This window comes from Protopterus annectens, chromosome 8.part1, assembly GCF_019279795.1.
Source record: "Protopterus annectens isolate FY-2018-M chromosome 8.part1, PAN1.0, whole genome shotgun sequence".
Taxonomy (NCBI): domain Eukaryota; kingdom Metazoa; phylum Chordata; order Ceratodontiformes; family Protopteridae; genus Protopterus; species Protopterus annectens.
The window spans coordinates 375610145-375632499 of NC_056742.1; the positions used below are offsets into that span (position 1 = coordinate 375610145).

Below are 22355 nucleotides of genomic sequence, written 5' to 3' on the forward strand. Positions count from 1 at the left end.
AAGCAGTGTGCCTGGTTTATACATTTCTGAATTGCGCCTCCATGTTTGATGGCATAATTTGCATATTTCCTGTCCCTCATTTGTATCTGGAATCTCACTGTCAGATCATTATTTAATCATCTGGATTTGTTGAGTACTACCCTATTTTACCCTAATGTAACCACATTACCTGCATCTCTGAACTGTCTCCTCCCTGTGCATTATCAGTCTCAATGCTGTTTTGGGCAGCACAATACCATATGAATATTGGTCAGAAGGGCAAGAAAATAAAGAACAGATAAAAAATGTACAAACAAGTAACGGGGCGAGAAGAAAACTCAACAGAAGTAAAACTGATACTACAGCTTGAGAAAATAATCTGTTGACATACGACTGGTAACTAAGAGTCACACTACAAGAAGTTCATCAGACATGTAGTCATCAGAAAATCACTTTGCAGAATTAGACCATCTTGTTTCACAGATACATGGTTATCTGGGAATAAACTGATCACAGACAGTGTGTGTGGGGACTCATTAAACCTCTAAAGAATCTGATTTTTAATTTATTTGTTAATCAGGTAATTGAACCGATTCCTCTCGGGCTATTTTGAGCAACAACCCAAGTCACAAAGGCAAAATTAGTTGGTTAGTTAGTTATTCATTCACTCATTTATTTACTTCAATTTGTTAATCTGGTAGTTGCAACTGTCCAGGATCCCCTTCTGAGGTATGATCCAAGCACTGGGCAAGGCATTACTTAAGAAGAAAACAGTTAAACAAGTAAATGCAGTCTATGGACAAATTTAGAGTAACCAAATCAACCAACATACTTTTGCAAGTGGAAGGAGACAGACTGCAGAGCTGGGAGATAACCTATACAGCCAGAAGGGGAAATTGCAAGCTCCACACAGACACTGACCATATGTCAGAACTGAACCCCAAAACCAGGAGCTGCAAGTCAGAAAACGTAACCATTTTGTCACTGTGTTGCCTTACGTCTTACACATAGCACTTACTCCAAGGCTGTAGTAGAAATAAAGGAATTCATGGTTGTCAGTGACTTACCACTACACCAGGAGCATGCGATCTACCCTTAATCACATATGACAGTTGACAATTTGGCCTGAAATTGTCCATAAACAGACTTAAAAGAAAAAGTCATGGACATTCAGAAATGCCATTTAGCTGAAACACCTGATATCCTCAAGGGGTAATTTGCACATATCCAATGTTGCCTCGGATACAAGACGTTTAAGGTATCACACACTGGAAAATCTAGCTTTGCTAGATTTTTCTTTTTGTGTTTTTTTAACCAATTGATTTTCCTGTGTGACCTTCTCACTCCTTTATAAACGTAAGAAATGTGACATTACTGTTCCTGCCTGATGCCTCATGGTAAATCGAGTAAGCACAAACACCCCAAGACTTCCATGTTCAGTTCTGTACTGCCAAGTCCCTTCCCCTCCTGAACGTATTAAACTATCAAGAATCCTTATTCTCCCTACCTCATTCAAACCCACCTCCAAGCTGACCCTAATGAGTTATGATTCCAGATCAGGATGTCAACAATACAGTACATCCCTTGCTTCTGTACCAGCAAATAAGTGGAAATATCAGCTTTGAAAACAGATTCAAAACAAGAAACTGCATTTCAAGAGTGAATTCACCGTGCTTCAGTCACTACTAGATAAGTTAGTTTTCTAACCACTTCACAATGTAATATTTCTTTGGAAAAATGTCCTTGCAGTATATTAATAATTTTCAATGTTTAACTGTGTGTCCTTCCCTGCATTCCAACGGATTTATAGCTACAAACAGGGATAAGATGGTGACAAGCACAGAGCCACACTCCCCTCAGTATTAACAAGCACATACACACATACTGCAGCACCACTAATGTGCACAACACAAGTGACATTAACAAACAGCACAAGATGAAGTGAATGGAAAGCTGGGTTAGCTAGCTAGTGGAAGTACAAAGTCACATTTTACATGCAGTGCTGTTTATTGTAACCAGTTTACCTGCTTCCCATGTACCACCAAAGTAGTAATATGTGGGGCTATAGAGGCAGCAAACCTCTGCAAATATGCAGCAGTGTAACGTACAACCAACCTAGGTATGTCATACAATTACAAGAGAAAAGGTGCGTCACACATTTACATGAGAAAAGGCATATCGCACAGTCACATGACAAACAGTAAAACAAAAAAAGAGCTGTGGAAAAACACATCAGTAATGTACAGAAATCATCTCTGTTTCAAAGCAAGCACATTGCAGTACGTTAAAAAGTTGTATTCACAGAACTACAGTATCAGAGTGACCAAAAAATGCAAATGATGGAACAATTAAATTACAAAACAAAACTCTGACAAAGTCTAGAAAATTATTTACTGATCTTATTGTCCACTTAATGAAACCCACTGCTAATGTAAAGCTATGTCCGTCATTTGTTTTTAAATTTAATGGTTGTGTTTCAGCTTTAAACCCTCCCTGCATCAGGAATCTGTACTTTCGCACTTTGAGTTTTCAGGATATGTTACGTCAGACTCTACTTCAGTGCACATATGTTCTGTCTGCAAAAATGTGAAATTTAATATCACAATTATTCTAGGAGTGTACTACATATCAAATGATGATACAACAATAATACACACTTCACATAGCCAAATAAAAATAGTACTTGAAACAGGTTAAAAAAGGGTAATTTCTTGTTATCCAACTGAGTAGAAATGAAGAAATCAGCTTATATTCTACAGTATTTTCCAAGTCTCTCTGAAACTGCCATGCAAACAAGAATATATTCAGGTCTTCATAAAACATTTATTTGTTGTGCAAATCGTGTTTGCTTGCTTTTTTTCATATACATATTATGACATGATTGACTATTCTTCATAATTACTATGGAATGGACGTGTGATATACTTACATAAAAAGATCTTAAATTAATGTTTTTTCTAATTCTTACTTCCATGTAAGAAATCTTTTGGGTGAAAGGCTGATATGGAGTAAAAAAAAAAGGTGTCTTTGTTCATCTATGATTGCACCCTCCTTACTGATCTGTGTCTGGTTCATCTCCTCTTCTGTTCCATTTCACCATTTTTTTTCTCTTTGAACCTTTGTATTTAGTGATATAAACACACTATGCAGTTGTGTAACCACTTCACATACTGAGGACCTTCCTCAATGAGTCTATGGCTGGGATGAAACCCAAGAAAGAAGCATTAACCTGCAATGTTAGCACAGCTGGGGATCAACCAATAGAAAATGCTCAGAAAGTACAGTTGTGTAAAATCCCGCCATAACAGCAGATGTCCTTCTCTTCACTGTTGCAGTATTCCTAACAGAAGGGATCTCCTGCCATAGAGAGCCCAATGTCCGGCCAGTAAACCAAAGCCTTTACTATTTATAAGTGCCAAATATTATACGTATGTTCCCTGTACAAGATGTAGGGCATAAAGGTGGCATGGATGCACACAAACAAAACTAAAAAACACCAAGAAGAACAGAATGTTCCTAGGGGCAAGGAGGAACATGTGCATCCAGACATCGCTGGCTTTAGGCACCAGCAAACCCTGCGGTTGCTGGGGGCCCCCTGTTCCTGGGGACCCCCCCAACCGCAGCAAGTTATTTATCGTGATATCTTGTAAAATGTCTGTCAAACTAACAAAAGCTAGTACAGCAATTGTGTATACTTAATAAACCAGGTGGGTAATAACTCTAAATTATTTAGATCTCCTTTAAAATTCAAAGATATCTCTGGTTATTGTAAAGTGTTTTATCGAGTAAAAGGCTTCACAATCCCATAAAATATTTTACCACTGCCATAGTGCCTCTGGCTTAGTCAAACCCTGATTGGTGGATACTCTCGCCACTAAAACAAACAACATAGCCAGGTTTAAATACCTGCAATACCTGTGGCTGCAAGGGGGCCCCTTAATCATCCTCAAATGTGTGGGGGGCCCCACAAAAGCAGCTGATGGATAGGAAAAATGTATTAATTTCCTGATTATGCTCTTTAACCTGAACAGGTCTCTGGTATGACTGTTAGGATAAAGCTGGTAATGAACATAAACAAGATAAGCACTAGAAAGATCAGCAGGCCGGAGTGACTAATCTGAGTGCAAACCTTGTATTTTAAGAAGAGCTCATGATTCCGATTTCAGGGAAGTTTTTCTTTTTCAGGGAGTTTTATACATATTGGTAGAACACCAGATACTACAACTCAACTACTTTGCAGAAGAATTCAGCATAACACCAAACATAATAGCAGAACAAAGGCTCAAAATCAGGAAGATGTAAATATTACTCTTGTTATTTTTGTTGTTTGTCTTTCAGCTTTTCCCTGTAAGGGGTCGCCACAGCGGAACTCTGGTCCGCTAATGATTGGCAGTAGATTTTTACGAAACGCCGAGGTGCCAGCTCGACGCCCAACCTTCAACAAAGGCACGCCCATTTACGTATGCATGTCTTTCGAATGCTACCCAACCACGAGGAGGACATGCAGACTCTACACAGAAAGCACTCCCAAGCCCAGCCGAGAATCAAACGGGAAAACCTCTTGCTGTGAGGTAAACAACGCTACTGCCGTACCACCGCATGTTGTAAATATTACTCTAATTCACTTAAAAAGCTAATAGAATAACACCTTTTGCATCAACATGCATTTTTTGGACAATAAGAAGTATAAACCTCTGATAGCTGGAATTATTGACTGTCTGTATCCCAGAATGACTTATTTGCAAATCAAACCTTTTACGAAGGACAGATCAAATTTATAAGCAAAATCAAGGAAGGTCTGTATAATCAGAGACAGTGACAGGTATGCATTACTCCTCACCACGGTAAATAAAAGTGACTTACCCTGCTACTGTTTGACAACTGCTAAATGGCATTCACTGATCTGGTGTGACAGTACCAGTGTTGCACAATGTATTGCTATTTGCTGAAATAAGTACAAAACTAGTATTGCTATAGCTTTTGTGTGTGTCTGTAAAAAGTATTACTGATTGTTATCTTTGCATACACCTAATGCCAAGACTCGTACATCATTCTTCTGGGTATCAGTGAAAAATGTAGGAAACAAGTAATTATATTTCAAAAGTAATGGATAAAATATATCACAGAAGATTCAGATATTTCAGTCTTCAAGGAGTCTGGTGGCCTCCACTCCCTAGACTGTATAAATTGATACAGGGAGCTCCCTTAATCATCTTGACTGTGTGAGGACCCCACAAAAGCTGTTGCTGGTTATTTAGAAATATGAGAAAACTTGTATTAATTTTCTGACTACAGTCTTTTAACCTGAACAGGGCTGAACCTGCTATTTTGTCATCTTTGAATATTAAGCCTTGGGCACAACTTATATCTTCCTTGAAAACAAAAAAAAAGACTGAAATTCTTTTTTTACTCATGTTTTTTTGTTTAGGACACCATTGAATTAAAAGATTGGAAAAATGCTCTACAATGCATCCCAGAACACCTATAATACTATGGATTTATGGACCCTGGCTTAACTGGGTTATTTCCTAAATGGTTATTACTGTGCTGTCTTGGTCAGGAAAGGTGAGTTGAAAGGATGCAAGGAAAACTAGCATTGAACAGCAACAATAAATTTCTTTCCTAAATCATGATTTCTGTTCAAGCCATCATTGGATGAAACGATTATGTAAAAAGCAAAAAACTAAAACACACTTTAGAGCATACAGACAGCATTTCACCTAAGTCCACACCCATACATAGACTTGCTATAATGTATCATTGTTGTAACTAATTGTGAATGTCGCTCTGTGAAATGGGCGAACACAGTGTGGCACATAGACCTGTTGTACCCTAAGAGCATTATAGCTACAGGTCATTCTGTACATAGTACTCCTAAAAGTTTGCAACATGAACTAAAAGGCTGTTTCAGAGGGGTGTCAGACAGTGACAGGGTGATACTTGGATGGAAGTCCCTAGGGGGCCCCCAAATTTAACATTTGCTAGGGGCCCCCAAAATGCTAACACCGGCCCTGCATCCAGAAGCAGAAAAGGGAGAACCCCTCTGTAGATCAGTGCATGTGTATGGACCTTTAAGAAGCATTTTCAGATGTAGTACATGCATATAAATACAGAGCAGGTGCAGGCAGCAGTGCCATTTTGAGAGAACAGTCAGAGGGTTAACATGTAGGAGTGTGGTAGTCAGTCTGTTTATAAGCTTATTTAAGTCTGTTACAAAGTCTCATTTCTGATGTGCTTGTGTGTAATAAAGCTGCTTGAACAGAACCCACAAATATTCGTCTGTTTTATCCTGACCAGACAAGCGACGTGGTGTCAGAACCGGGATTAGAAGAGCTACTTCTTCAAGCCATGAAGTGTAGAGTTGAAGGTGAAGGCAGATCAAGCAGGCTGAGTGAAAAACAGCACAGAAAAATGAAAAAGGGCCAGAAACTAGCTAGAGGTAAAGACAACTGCACAAATGATTTATCTGGCAAAGAAAATGAAACGGCACATTTATAAGGCACAAAACACATTATTAATCACACGAGTAGCATAAAAACATATTATTAAGCAAAGGAAAGGCACACACCGCATTATTAATTAAACGAAATGTTTGAAACCATGATAGTTGATAAAACTAGCAGATCTATTCATATGGGGCTCAGAATTATCTTCGGTTTGCATAAAGAGCATGTTTACAGTAAAATGAGCACAAGAAAGGTATAGTGAGAGCATGATAGGAGATTAAAAAGGTATAATGAGTACAATAAAAGGGCAAATTAAGCTTAAAGAGCAAGGCAACTGCATATTTTTTAGTAAAAGACCATGAAACTGCTATTTCACATTGACCAAAGCCATTCAAAGCATAACTAGAGTTGTCTGAAGTATCTCAAAGTGTGCAGTGTGTTTGCATAGTGTGCTTTATTACGGTACAATTATTTCAAAGAGTTTGATGTGTGCAAAATACAGTTATATTGCAAAGTGCAGTCAAAGTACAGCCATTTCAAAAAGTTTCTTTGCTGTATGCAGAGTGCTTCTATTTCAAAGTCTTTGTTACACTGCATATTTCTCAAAGTGCAGCCATTTTGAAAGGTTCTTGTGTGTGTACAGTTTATTTGCATAGTTCATTCATCTCAAAGTGTTTCTTACTCTGAACTTTTTCAGATGTGTACAGTTTATATACAAAGTACAGTCATTTCAAAGTATTTCTTACACTGATAAAGAGTAGTTTCATAAAGTACAGTGATTTCAAAGTGTTCTTGTGCTACAGAGACTTATTTGGCAAAGTGCAGTTGTTTCAAAGAGTCTGTTGTGCTATTATGCATAATTACAAGTTCTAGCATATACTTATGTGTGTGTATGCTCGTACATAATTTCAAACACCTTCACTACTGTGTGTTGATATGGCAGAGGCATTTCGCAGACCAAGTCCACTTGTGTTGATCATAATATAGCAGAGAATTAGAGAGTATTCGAGCAGGAATACAATATTTTCATACAAGCAGCTTTTTCTGACAAAGATGCATGTACAAGGACATTCATTTTGCTTAACTTAGCTGGGGTTAGAAGCTATTCAAAGAGAGCGTGCATCTGTGTAGGCACCAGAAATATATGCAGGAGAGGGGGAACTAGTCATATTGTGGTACCGGCTGAATCAAGGGATGATCCTGAGTGCTTGAAACGTAAATTAGAGAAATGTGCAACCCCCAGACAAATGTTACATTAGAGAGGCACTTATTTTATAAAAGAGAATAAAAGCCAGGTAAAATTTTTGCAGCTTATATCACTGACTTGAGAAATAAGGCCAAAACGTGCAGATTTGGTGACTTGAAAGATGAGTTAATAAAGGACAGGCTTGTGTGTGATGTTAATAGTGCTGTAGTGAGAGAGATTTTGCTTCTTGACAGTGACTTAACATTAAGCAAAGTCTTGTAATGATGACCTGCTCTAAACTCCAGGAGTTGCTGTTGTGCAAGATACTAATATGTTTGTGACAGCTGCAGCTGTACCAGAGCAGCATGTGTTAGTGGTTGCTCCTGGAGCCTGCACCTGCAAAGTGAAGCATAACAACCATCAGTGCCAAAGCAAGCATTGCTATCCGTGCCTAATTTACCACCTTCTGGCTGATCAGCAGATTGTGGACTGTCGCCTTGTCATGTAGCTTTCCACATATGATAATGTGACTGTTACAATGTAAGGGATGAAGTGAAACCATGGATAATGATCATCATCTGCAACTCCCAGACCACGGCAGAGATAGCATATAGTACTGCTACATGTTTAGGCATGGAATATGTATTCAGTCAACTAAAGAGAAGCTTCCAGTGCCTAGCTGCAGTTAGTTGGACACTGCAGAATTCACCTGTGACCTGCTGCTAGATATTTATAGAAATTTATCAAATCCATGATCTCACAGAAAGGCACACAAATATGCTTACAAGTGATAAAAGCATGGTTTCAGCAGCCTCTAGAGCAAACATAGACACATGCAACAAATGGCAAGCAGAAACAGGTCTAAGCACATGGCTGCTGCAATCCCTGCACGTGTGGCAAGGAGACCCAGGAGCTTTCTACCAAGTTCCAAGACGAGCTCAGTAAAAGGGGCATGCTCAGTACAGTTTAAGAGTGAGTCAGCAAAACCCAAGTCAAGTCTTATTGTTAACTGCCGTAATTGTGGAGCCAGCCATGAGTCTAAAATAGAAAAGTGTTTGGCATTTGGTCAGCAATGCTACAAGTGTAAAAAATTTAATCATTTTCAAAAGTTTTGTAAAGCAAGCAAGCCTCATTCAGTTGTTAAGAAAGGCCACTCAAAAAATCAAGGTGATCATATAGAAAGCTGCAACCTTACTCTCTATGCAGATGGTGTATCAGTGGTCAGTGAAAAGGTTAATGCAGTAGATTTGTTGGCAAAGAATAAAGCATTCTGTACTGTCCTGATAAATGGTAAACCTACAGAGCTCAAAATAGACATTGGTTCAAAGTGTAATATAATGTCAGCAGAAACATTTGCTGCAGTGAGAGCTGCTGAGTAACTTAATTTGGTCAACTGTGTGAAGCTTGTTGCTTATGGAGGTGAAGAGATTCCAACTGAAGGTTCAGTAGTGCTTTCATAATAGTAGCTGGGAACAGTTGCAGCTTGCAATTTTATGTAGTCAGAAGACCTGTGCAGACACTATTAGGTCTCCAAGACAGTTTAAGAATGAAACTGCTTTCTTTGACCAAAGACGTACATCATGTAAGCACATGTCCCAGTTCCAGCTTTACTGATGCTATTTTCTCAGAGAATGCTGATGTGTTCGACGACAAGCTAGGCAAACTTCCAGTTGTGTACTCCATGAAGTTAGACCCAGAGGTCAGTCCAGTGGTAGACCAGCAAAAAGACTTCCAATAACTATGCCGGACAAGGTCAAGGTCCAGTTAGACAGAATGGTGCAGCAAGGTGTGATTTGTCCAGTCATAGAACTTACTGCATGGATATCTTCCGTGGTAGCTGCTCATAAGAAAAATTCAAATGAAATCAGAATAAGCACTGACCTAACAGATTTGAACAAGGCATTAAAAAGACCTCATCATCCTATGCATACAGTTGAGGAGATTGTAACCCTCATGCCAAATGCCACTGTTTTTTCTGTCTTAGATGAAAAGAGTTGATTTTGGAAAGTAATGCCTGATAGCGTATCTTCACTACTGACTACATTCAGTACCCCATTTGGTAGATACAGATTCCTCAGGGTGCCTTTTGGAATAAATTCTGCCAGTGAAGTCTTCCAGCGTGCAATGGAGCAAATTTTTCAGGCCACCCATGTGCATTTTTTGGTTGGAGGTAATGGTGAACCAGAGCATGACAGAAACCTCAGGAAAGTTCTGGACAGAGCACGTGAAGTCAGTTTAAAGCTCAACCCTCTGAAGTCCAAATTCAGACTACCAGAAGTTACTTATGTAGGTCATTTATTTACCAGTACAGGCTTATGACCAGATCCTTCTAAGCAGGCAGCCATTCTTGCAATGCCAGATCCAGACAATATCCAAGCCTTACAGCGTTTTCTTGGTATGGTTAACTATTTTGGCAAATTTAACCCTGTCTTTAGTGAGTTATCAGCACCTTTAAGAGAGCTGACATGCAGAAATGTTACATAGTCATGGTTAGACCACCACCAGAGAGCATCTGATAACCTCAAACAGCAAACTGTTAACCCACCTACATTAAGATACTATGACATCCACAAACCACTAGTTCTTTCCTGTGATGCTTCAAAGTTTGGTCTTGGTGCAGTTATTCTTCAAGAGGGCAGACCTGTTGCCTATGCATCTAGAACTCTTCCCCAAACTGAGATGCAGCATGCTCAAATTGAAAAAGAACTTTTGGCAATTGTGTTTGCATGTTCCAAGTTCCATGATTATATTTATGGCTGAGCAATCAAGATAGAAACCAATCATCAACTTCTAGCTACTATTTTAAAGAAGCTTATGCATTCCACTCCAGCAAGACAACAAGGAATGATGCTCAGATTGTAAGGGTACAATTTCAAAATGGTCGACACAAGGAGTAAACCTCTATCTGACTGATACCTTATCCAGATCGCCCAGAAATACCATGGAACAGCTTGATGCAGAGAATTTTAACTTTGATGTCATGGAAGTGCGTAACTTCTCTACCACTAAACTTGATGAGATGACAGATCATACAAAGACTGATCCAATTTTGTAAAAGCTTAACCACTTCATCAGTGTAGGATGGGCTTCAAAGCAATCCCGTGTACTGCCAGATGTATAAACTTACTTTCCATACAGAGATGAGATACTGATGGAAGATGGTATCATTTTCAAAGGTCCACAAGTTGTTGTTTCTACTTCCTTACAATGAAATACATTCATATTTTACATTGTGGCCACCCATGTTCTGATTCTATCAAAAGAAGGGCAAGAGGACTAGTATCATGGCCTTCGCTATCGAAAGACATTGATAAAGTGCTTTCTTCTTGTTCAGTGTGCAACAGTATTAAGCCGCATTTGCAACAAAAGCCACTTCAGCTAAGGCAAATTCCTGAACTACCTTAGTCAACAGTAGCAGCTAACATATTTGAGTGGAACAGTCAACATTACTTAGTGTTGGTAAACTCTTATTCGAACTGGTTTGAGATCGATTTTCTAGCTAACCTAACATCCAGTGCTGTTATTACTAAGATGAAACTTCATTTCTCAGTGCATGATAGTCCACTCAAAGTTATTTCTGACAATGGGTCTCAGTTTAACAGTCAATTGTTTCAGAGATTTGCTAAATAGTGGGACTTTATCCAGGTTACTAGCAGTCCTGAATATCCTCAGTCAAATGGCCTTGCTGAACGTGCAGTACAGAGTGCAAAGTAATTACTAGAAAGGTCAAAGCATGACAATAATGATATCTTCTTGAATTTACTCAATCTTAAAAATATAGCCCATGACAACCAACTAGGCTCACTTACTCAGAGACTTCTATCTAAGCAAACCAGAACAACCTTGCTTATCAGTTCTAGTTTGTTGGTGCCTAATGCTAAAAACAACACAGCAATCAAAGCCCAACTTTTTAAGAAGCGTTCTTCTCAGAAGTCCAGCTATGACAAAAGGAACAGATTTCTTCTTCTGTTAACAGCGAAAGGCTTTGATCGAATTGGTCAAGTAAGAGGTATATGTACCAAGCAGAGATCCTACTTAGTGGAATCTGAGGCTATAGAGTACAGGAGAAACTGCAGACATCTTCTTCCTGTATCAGAAAAAATATTGCAGCATTGTTCCTGTGATACAGCCTCTAGATCTCAAAGCAACCCTGATAATGTTCATCCCGAAGAACATGTTGCAGTATCCATTCCCGTTCTTCATGATGTCCCAGTTGTCCCCAAAGTTGAACATTCCTTGAAGACAGTCCCCATTGCTAGATCTAATTCTGACTATGTCACACAGTCTGGTTGTATTTCCAAACCTAGTATAAAATACAGGTCTATATTAAAAGACCAAAGAGGTGTTTCAGCGAACACTTCTTGGTTGACATGTAATGAGTGAACGCACTAAAGTGCAAATGCTCAAAACAGCAATTTATTTCCCTGAGAAAGAAATTGCTTGGCCATCCCAGTGTAGTCGCCCCTTTCCTCACTGTAGTGCGATCTCGGAGTTGGTATATTTAGTTAGGGGGGGGCACAGCCCCCCACATTGTTATGTTTTAATGTGTGTGTGTGTTTGTGCTAGTGGTTTCTTTCCCAGGGAAAGAAACCGCTGTTTGGGGTGTTCGCGCTTTAGTGCATTCGCTCATTACGTGTCGACCAAGAGGTGTTCGTTGAAACACCTCTTCGGTCTTTTAATATAGACCCATAAAATACACAACAACTTGCAGATAATTGTTTTGTGTGTGCCTGATTTTGTATGATGGCATGTCAAATAACTATTTCTGTATAACTGCAAGTCAAAAAATCATTTCTGTAAACTGCAGGTCATTGAATACTGTCATTTTGTATATGGACTATATCTCAAAGAGAGATGTCCGGATGTAGCACGTGCATATAAATACAGAGCACATGCAGGCAGCAGTGCCATTTTGAGAGAACTGCCACAGTGTTAATAGGTATGACTGTGGTAGTCAATCTGTTTATAGGTTTATTTCAGTTTAAGTTACAAAGCTTCATTTCTGATGTGTTTATGTGTAATAAAGCTGCTTAAACAGAACCCATGAATGTTTATCTGTTTTATCCTGACCAGACGAGCAACACCATCAGCCAGGAGTGCTACAACAGATGGGGTGGGAGGGAGCGAATACTGCAACAGTGAAGAGAAGGACATCTACTGTTATGGTAAGATTTTACACAACAGTACTATGTCCTTCCATATCACTGTAGAAGTATTCTTAACAGAAAGGAGAGAACAAAAGCTCAAGAGGAAACCTAGGAGGAGGATGGCACCAAAAAGCCTTCTAGAAACCTATGAAGGATAGCCCTGGTAAAGCCAGATCTAGCCCTGGAAATAACATCCAACTTACAATGCTTAGTGAAAGTACAGACAGAAGACAAAGTAGCAGCCTCAGTGATGGAACTGGTGTCCAGCCTCTTAAAAAAGCTACTAGAGGAAGCAACAGCCATGGTAGAATAAACGTTTACTGAAGAGGAAAGACATTTACCATGAGAAGAAAAACAAAAAGAAATGGCTTTAGAAATCCAGAAAGATATGGTCTGCTTAGAAACAGCTAAAGCCAGAGACCTGGGATGAAAGGAAACAAAAAGCTGCTCAGATTTGCCAATAACTTTAGTTTTATCCAAATAATATCTGTGCTGTCTGCAAATCCAAGGTGTTTAGAACCTTCTCATTGACAGACTGTGGTGAAGGAAAACAATAAATCAAATGAATAGACTGACAAAGGACGACTCATGAACTACCTTGGGCATAAAATAAGGATTAGTATGAACAGGCACCCTGCCTCTGTGAAAAACTTAGAAAGAAGGAACAGCCATGACAGATTGAAGTTCAGACACCCTCTTGGCCAAAGTAAGAGCCAAAAAAAAGAAGTGTCTTTCAAGTACAATATTGCAAGGAAGCTGAAGCAGCAGGCTTTAAAGAAGCCAGAGTCAAATTTTTCAAAAACAAAACAGGTTCCCAGAAAGGGGGACCAGGATTCCTGGGAGGTCTGATATGAAGTACATCTTTAATAAAATTGCTTCACCTCAAATCTAGCGGTCACAGGAGCAGTCAAGGGCAGACAAGCAGAAACTGCTGAAGGTGAGCTTTAACTGAAGAATATGCCAACCCAGCATGAAGCAGATCACACAAATAAGAGAGAACCAGTGGGATTTCAACAGAAAGGCATGGAATCCTGATGGGAAGAGAGGCACCAGACAGAAAATCTCTTCCATTTGGACAAGTATGATTTTCTGGCACTGGGATTTGTAGCCTCCTGTAGGATGCAAAGCATGTCCTCAAAAAAGAGGTGCCTGAAAGAGATCAAAACCCTATCACCCACAGTGTCAGCTGAGGAGTGGACAAGTGAAGATGGATAAGACACCCCTTGTCTTGTGTGAGGTAACACATGGTGATTGCCCTGGACAAGTAAGAAAGAAGGGGGAACCAATGCTATCTGGGCCAAAAGGGAGTCACTAACAAGATTTTGGGAGAGTCCTGCCTGATCTTGAGCAAGACACATGGTAACAGAGGAAGGCGAGGGAAGGTGTGCAGAAATATCCCCTTTCAAGGAAAAGATAAGGCATCCACTTTCCAAGCCAGAAGACTTGGAACTCTGGAAGAGAATAGAGGAAGCTGTCTGATTAGAGGAGAGGAAAAAAGATCTACCTGAGGAATACCCTACCTATGGACAATGTCCAGCAACATCTCTTTGTGAAACATCCATTTGTGAACATGTGTGCTGGACCTGCTCAAAGAGTTTGTCACTAGACTGAGCTCCAAGGGAATGTAAACAGCCTGACAGTGGACAGTGAGATCCAAGACCTAAAGAGCTAGTCTGCAAACAAGGTAGGACCTTGTACCCCCTTATTTGTTAATATACCACATCACTGGGGTATTGTCTGTGAAAACTTTCAGGAGTCTGTGGTGAAAGATGGAATGAAAACCCTGAAGAGATAGAAGTAGAGCCCTCATCGACCTTATAATGATGCGGTCAGGCCTCTGATGAAGGGGCCAGAGTCCCTGACCCTTGAGAAAACCGAAGGAAGATTCCCATCCCCTGTCTGAGGCATCAGTAAAAAGCTCTTGAGTTGGGCCTGGAGCCAGGAAAGGAAGCCCTGGGTTGAGAGAAATTTGATGAACCCACAACCGAAGCTTGAGCTTGAAATAATGAAGGAAGGGAACTGGGAAGCCAAAGGGGTGGCAATGTTGAAGCCACACTGACTTGAGGTACCACTGTACCTTTCTCATATGGAGCCTGGTCAGAGGAAGGATGGGAATGGTAGATGCCATAAACTCAAAGACCCTGATAAAGTCATTGGCCATGACTGAATCCAGAGGAAGAAGAGACTAGAAAGTGACAATAAGAGACGGGGCTTTGACGGCAGGCAGAGATGCTAGAATGGGGAAGGTCTGGATTCTATAACCAAGAAAAACATGATCCTGAGAAGGGCTAAGAGCTGATTTATTAACCTTTATGGTGAGCCCCAGACTCTGCAACAGGGAAACAGTAAGCGGAGATCATGCAGCACAGCACTGGGGAGGAAGCTTGAATGAGCAGATCAAGATAAAGAAAGACCTGAACCCCCCCCCCCCCGCCCTGCAAAATGAAATGACACGAGTGAGACATTTGTTGAATACCCTTGGGGAAGTAAAGAGGCAAAGGAGCAAAGCACAGAACTGAAAATGCAAGGAAGAAACAGAGAAAAGCAAACATTTTCTGAAAAGGGAATGGATAGGGATATAAAGTACAGTTTTGTACCTACCATAAATGTAGATGTCCGATAGGTATGCATCTGCAGTCATAACATATGGGTTGTCCTGCCTCAGGCAGCCCTTCGGTCGGCCGGATTCCAAAGTCTGGGTCTGGCCTCGGCTGATGTCGCACTTTCCCTGACGTCATAGCTTCTGGGGTATAAAGGCATCAGCCGACGCCATTTTCCTCAGTGTTTCTTGCCCCAGATGCCAGGTGCCCTCTAGGAAGGCTAAATTTGGATAAAAGTTGAATGTTCCAAACAGTAGCAAAATTATATATACATATATACAAACAAATACACCATAACAAATTCCCCCAGCTAGCTGAAAGAGGGGTAAGCACCCTAGGAATACCAAAGTGGGGAAGGAGGGTGGGTAATCCTGACTGCAGATGCATACCTATCGGACATCTACATTTATGGTAGGTACAAAACTGTACTATGTCCTTCAAGGATGCATCTGCAGTCATAACATATGGGTAGAATACCATAGCCAAACTGGGGGAGGAGGTACTAAGATAAGGATGGTGTAGTTAAGATCCCCTGTAAAACTGCAGTTGCAAAGCCTGCTCGGGATCTGGAGTATAAAGGTAGATTATAATGCTTGGCAAATGTATGCACGGAGCTCCAAGTAGCAGCTTCTAAAATGTCCTTGGTAGCCACCCCTCGTAGGAAAGCTGTAGTGGTGGCTGTGGCCCTTGTGGAATGAGGCCTGATATGTTCAGGAGCTGTTTTTCCATGAAAAGAGTAGCAAAAGTGAATGCAATTTCCTATCCATTTTGAAATTGTCTGTTTGGAAATTGCTTTTCCTTGCACCCCAGTTGCATAGGCTACAAAAAGTTGGTCAGTTTTTCTGCTGGCTTTAGTTCTGTCTAGATAGTAGCGTAGTTGTCTGTGTATATCCACGGTGTGCAAGAGTTTCTCTCCTTTGTTCTGTGGGTTAGGGAAGAACGTAGGCAGATGAATGGCTTGGTTCAAGGATACCCTGGATACCACCTTTGGCATGAAAGTTGGATTGGTTCTCAGAGACACTCTATCCTGGTGGAAAATAAGGAAAGGCTGCACTGCCATTAATGCCTGTAGCTCGGATACTCTTCTTGCTGAAGTGATTGCCAGAAGGAAAGCAGTTTTCCAAGATAAAAACTGTAAGTCTGCTGATGCTGCTGGTTCAAAAGGAGGTAGTGTCAATTTTTCCAGCACAAAGTTGAGATCCCATGCAGGTAGAGGGGGTCTCCTTGGAGGTTTAACATTTTTGATCCCTCTCAGAAATTGTCTGAGTAGAGGGTGAGAGAAGATAGGAGGATCCATGTTGTATTCTGCTGAAATTGCTGAAGCATGAATCTTAATTGAAGAGTAAGACAGGCCATTGTGGAACAATTCTGCTAAGTATTCTAGGATGTGTGCTAGGTTTGCCACTGTAACATCTGTGCCCTTTGATGTGCTCCAAATGAGGAATCTCTTCCATTTAGCTGAGTACGCCTTCCTTGTGGAGGGTCTGCGAGCCTCCAGGATAATGTCCTTGACCCTCTGAGATAAGACAGTTTGGTTTGGTTTTAAGCAATTTTCCAGGCAGTTAGTTGCAGAGTTTTCAAGTTTGGATGCAGGGTCTTGAAATTGTTCTGCGTTAGAAGAAGAGGCCATAGGGGTAGAGGCCATGAGTTCGCCTGAGACATGTTTTTCAGTAGTGAATACCAGTGTTGTCTTGGCCAGTCCGGAGCTATTAGTATTACCTTTGGCTGTTCCTCCCTGATCTTCAGAAGAACCTTGTACATCAGTGGGAGTGGTGGGAATGCATACACTGTTAGGGCATTCCAGCTGAAAGAGAGAGAGTCCACCCTCCAGGCTTGTGGGTGGTATGTCCTTGAGCAGAATTTCTTCAGTTGGTGGTTGAGAGGGGAGGTGAACAGATCTATCTCTGGCAATCCCCATTTCTTTGTTATGAGTTTGAAGATGTCTGGATGCAGCATCCATTCGTGAGCATCCGTGGTAGTCCTGCTTAAGCTGTCTGCTAGTGAATTCTCTTTTCCTGGTACAAATATGGCCTGCAGCTGGATACTGAGATTCAGGGCTAGGTTCCACAGATCCATTGTCATCCGACATAGAGGGTAGGAGTGCGTGCCTCCCTGTTTGTTTATGTACCACATGACCGTGGTGTTGTCTGTCCTTATCAGCAGATGTCCTTGCTGGAGGAATGGTTTGAATGCCTCGATTGCAAGCTTCACTGCCAGCATCTCCTTTTGGTTTATGTGCAAGCTGAGCTGTCCTTGCGACCATAGGCCTTGGATACATTTGTCCTCCATGTGTGCTCCCCATCCTAGGTCTGAGGCGTCCGTGGTGATGGTCTGCCTTGGGTTTGGTTTCTTGAAAGGCAACCCTCTGTTGGACTGGCACGCCCGAGCCCACCAAAGAAATTCCTTTTGAAGGCATGGAATGATTGGTATCATGGTTTCTAGACTGTGTCTGTGTTGAGACCATACATTCCTTAGGTACCATTGTAATTTTCTCATATGCAGCCTGGCATGTGGGATCAAGATTATGCAGGATGCCATGAAACCCAGGGCCTGCAGGACTTTCCTTGCAGTAAGCTGAGTTTGTCTTGTCAAAGTCATGAAATAATCTGGAAGTTGTTTTTGTTTTTCTTCTGTGAGAAAAGCCATCTGAGTTATTGTGTCCACATCTGCACCCAAAAAGGTTATCCTTTGGGATGGCACTAGTCTTGACTTTTGGATGTTGACTGTGTATCCCAAGGCCTGTAGTAGGTGTATGACATAGGCCAAATCCTTTATCAATTTTGTCTTGCTGTCCGCTTGTATTAGGCAATCGTCCAGGTATGGGTAGATTTGAATTCCCTGGAGTCTGCAATGTGCAATTACTGATGCCAGGCATTTCGTGAATACTCTGGGCACAGTAGATAAGCCAAAGGGCAATGCTGAGAATTGATAATGCTCTGATCCTGCAAGAAATCTGAGGTGTCTTCTGCAATCTGGTCAGATAGGGACGTGCAGGTATGCCTCCTTGAGATCTAGAGTCACCAGCCACGACTCCTTGCCCAACATGGGAAGAAGCTGCTGTAGGGTCAGCATTTTGAATTTTGGTACAATGAGATAAGTGTTCAGTGCGGACAAGTCGAGAATAGGTCTCCATTGGTATTCTTTTCTTGGTACAAGTAATAGTCTTGAGTAAAATCCTTGGCCTTGTTCCATAGATGGTACCCTTTCTATCGCTTTCATCTGAAGTAAATTTTTGATTTGTCTTAAAGCCTCTGGCTTCTGATTTGGTGGTAGGTTTGGCATTCCACTTCTCTTTGGTAGTGTGGAAGTGAAACCTGTATCCTTTGTCTATTGCTTGCAATGTCCATGTGTCCTTTGTAATGCAATGCCAGTTTTTTGAAAATAAAGCCAGCTTTCCGCCCAAGGGAGCTTCCAGTTGTTCCCTGGTAGGCGGAATCAGAGTCAAGTCATTGTGACTGTCCTGTGCTAGTGGTTGTAGTTGCAGCTGTGGCAGTAGTCCTCTGGTTGGCAGGCTGCCACTGATGGCCCCTATAGGCACCCTTTGATTGAACTCTGCCTCTAGGGCGTCTATTCCTGCCTCTCTGTGCTCTGGAGGTGTCTGGAAAGGACCAATTCTTGGAAGGCCAGTTTCTGCTAAACCTCGGAGGTTGGACCTGTAGAAATTCCTTTACTGTTTGCACAGATTTTGCTTTTTCTTCCACCTTCTTTAGAATCTCCTGTGCAGGGGAGCCAAATAAACTTTGTTTCTCCATTGGAGCATCTAGGAGCTTAGCCTTGACATGGTCTGGCAGGGATTGTTCTTTTAGCCAGGCATGTCTACGAATTACTGCCCCAGTCATAGCTGATCTAAATGAAGCCTCCAGTGCATCATAGCCACATTTTAAGAAATGATTACTGACCTGCTGAGAGATGTGTACCAAATCCTGAAGGGATTTACGGTCTAAAGGTTCAGTAGAAGAAAGCTTCTTATTCAGCTGATCTAACAAATATTCTTGGTACTGTATCATGTGGAATTGACAGTTTAAAGCCCTGGCAGAAAGAGTAGCAGATGTATAAACCTTTTTACCCCATCTCTCTAATGCTCTAGACTCTCTGTCAGAGGGTAGGGGATTTTTGGCAGTGGCAGCTGCAACACCTTTTGGTCCCTGAGAAATAGTTTCTGGGTCTGCAGCATGGGCCTTATACAGGTGGAAGTGAGAATCCGGGACCCTGTAATATCTGTCAGGTTTGGCAGGGGCCGGAGGAAGAGAATCAGGTGCAGAACTGACATCATTATACACATCAATTACAGTTAGCACTGGTGGTATGGCTAAGGGCCTATGCTGGGGCAAATGTAAAAAAGTCCTTAGCCTTTTTCTAGAATCAGAAAAATCCTGACCCTGCCATTGAAAGTGTTCCCTCATAGAGTGCAAGGTTTCCCCAAAGGAAAATTCTTCAGGAGGGGAGGCAGAAGGGATAGACTCTTCAGCATCTGAATCCTCATAAGGAGAATAGGCCCCTTCCTGATGGTCTGACAAATCAGATCCATTCGTGGAGTAATCAGAGGAGAAAGGTTCAGAGGGTTCAGTCCTAGGCCTTTTGTCTGGTGGAGGTTGGGAGGCCCTGTCTGGGTGAGGTTGGGAACCCCTAATCAAGGAAATAAGATCCTCAGCAAGACTGAGAATCTGAGAACTTGAGGAAGGTCTCTGAGAAGTAGATTTGGCAGCTTTAGCCCAGGAGAAGGCCTTAATACTCATAGAAGCAGGGGGCCTAGCTGCCCCACGTGCAGAAGTAGAAATGTCCAATGGAATGGTGTCGGACAATTCTTGTGCGCTAGCTTCGGTAGGGATTTCTGAAGCCGACTCAGCTGGGGCCTCTCTGGCCTTGGTTGTCGGAGGTATGATTTCGGTAGAAGGAAGAATCGAAGACTCGGTTTCAGCCGAAACCGAGACACTCGCAGTGGGCCTAACCGTGGTTTCAGCCGAAACCGCGGGCCGCGAGTGTCGGTCCTTTTCCCTGCGTTTTTTGGCCAAATGCGTATTCGGAGTCTCCGACAGCATTTTATATGCAAAAGCGGATCCAAAAAACTCTTCTGCAAACTCCGACCGACGTCTAAGAGTTCGTCGGTTGAAGGAGGCACAGGCTAAACAAGCTGATACGTCGTGGTCTGGGCCTAAGCAAGGAAGGCAGTAAGAGTGGAAATCCTTATGAGGTATTTGTTTCCCACAAGTTAAACAATTATTTACTTTGTCTGACATCGGCTGAGGCAAGAAAGAGTCCCTAATGGGGTACTTAGCTTTTTTCGAAGTATTCGGTAGCTGAATCTCTGGATCTGACCAACCGGCACTTGCAAACAGCTTCTGCTTCGGGCACCGTGCGGCAAGAAAGACTGAGGAAAATGGCGTCGGCTGATGCCTTTATACCCCAGAAGCTATGACGTCGGGGAAAGTGCGACATCAGCCGAGGCCAGACCCAGACTTTGGAATCCGGCCGACCGAAGGGCTGCCTGAGGCAGGACAACCCATATGTTATGACTGCAGATGCATCCTTGAAGAACATCAGTAGGTATCCCTGAGATCCAGAGAGAAACCAGGAAGGCCTGGGGGAAGAAGAAGGGGAAATCAGGTTTGAAGAGGCAACATCAGAAAGGAAGAACTCTTAAGAAAGGTGCCAAGCTGAGAAAGCTCCAGAATTGGTCTCCAAGTGTCCTCCTTCCTGGAAAATAAAAATATTCTGGAATACAAACACCTGCCTACCTAGGTAGGGGGGTACAGCTTGAACGTTGCCCTGGATCAACAGAAAATGAAACACCTCTGGGAAAAGAGGAAGTTGTTCGATGCCTAAAAAGGGAGGAACTGACTTCCAAACCTTGAAATACCCCTGGCAGACAATGGACACAACCCAAGAGTCTGTTGGGATTCTTAACCAATTTGGAAGAGACAGGGAAAGATAGAAGGATAAGAGAACCTGGTCAAGGGAAAAGGGAAGCAAACTGTCAAATGGAACCCAGCTTATCTTGAAAAGGAGGTTTTTGGGAAGTAGGGGTCTGAGTGGACTTAGCAAGAGGCACATGTCTTAAACCCCTTTTTACCCCTGGGTGGATGGCGAGACTGCCTGCAAACAAAAGCAGATTTGGAGAAGTAATTCCTCACAAACTTTGAAATAGGATAAACAAAAATATTTTTAAACTTCTGCAAAACTTTACCCTTATCCTGGAGAGACTTAGAAAGTTCAGCAGCAGCACTAAAAAGATTTTTATTATCCAAAGGAGCATCCAATAGTTTGGCCTTAATGTCATCAAGCAAAGCCTGAAGACGAAGCCAACAGTAATGTCTCATAATAGAACCAAATACAGCAACCCTGGAAGAAGCATCAGCTGCATTATAACTGCAGTTAATAGAGTAGCAGACAATTTGGGAGGTGTAACCCAACAAGGAAAGGGTAGAAGCCTTCCCCTCAGAGTCAGGAAGGTTGGAAATTACCTGAAAAATCGGAGAAAGGAGGGCAAAATACACCTAGTCATATGAGTCTGGTAGTTAATGGCCCTAAAATATAAAGTGGCAGCAGTATAAACCTTTTTGCCCAGCTTCTCCATGACTCTACTATACTTGTCTGAAGGAAGCGACTTGGTAGAGGGCAACAGCTTAGAGGGCTTGTAAGAAGAAGCAGATAAGACATTACAGAAGGATCAGCAGAAGAGCATTATAAAGAAATTTAAATGCGTCAGCCACCTTGTAAGATCTGTCAGGATTCTTGGGAACTGTGGGCTGAGAATCAAGGGGCATAGAAGCTGATGAAAAGGTATTCAGGAGGGCAGCCAAAATTGGGGGAACAGCAGATGGCTTAGGAGACTCCATCTGGAGGAGCTCACAATACCTTTTCTGAATGTCAGAGACTTGAGAACAATCCCACTTAAATTCCATCATGTGGGCAACAATATCCCCAAAGAAGATTTCCTCCAAAGGGGAATCTGGACTAACAGGAACCTCTTCCTCTGAACCATAGACCAAGATGGAAG

General features: G+C 41.8%; 1 protein-coding gene across 4 annotated transcripts in view; it reads right to left on the reverse strand.

Moving 5' to 3' along the window:
* The window catches only part of PHKB (phosphorylase kinase regulatory subunit beta), a 3137540-nt gene that overhangs the window by 188811 nt on the left and 2926374 nt on the right, over positions 1-22355 (reverse strand). Inside the window, exon 27 of one of the 4 annotated variants that reach the window (XM_044081951.1) lies at positions 2004-2094. The exons of the other annotated variants lie outside the window; for them this stretch is intronic. Within the exon in view, the coding sequence (XP_043937886.1) occupies positions 2004-2094 (91 nt within the window). The remainder of the gene's footprint in view (positions 1-2003; positions 2095-22355) is intronic. 4 annotated transcript variants of the gene reach the window in all.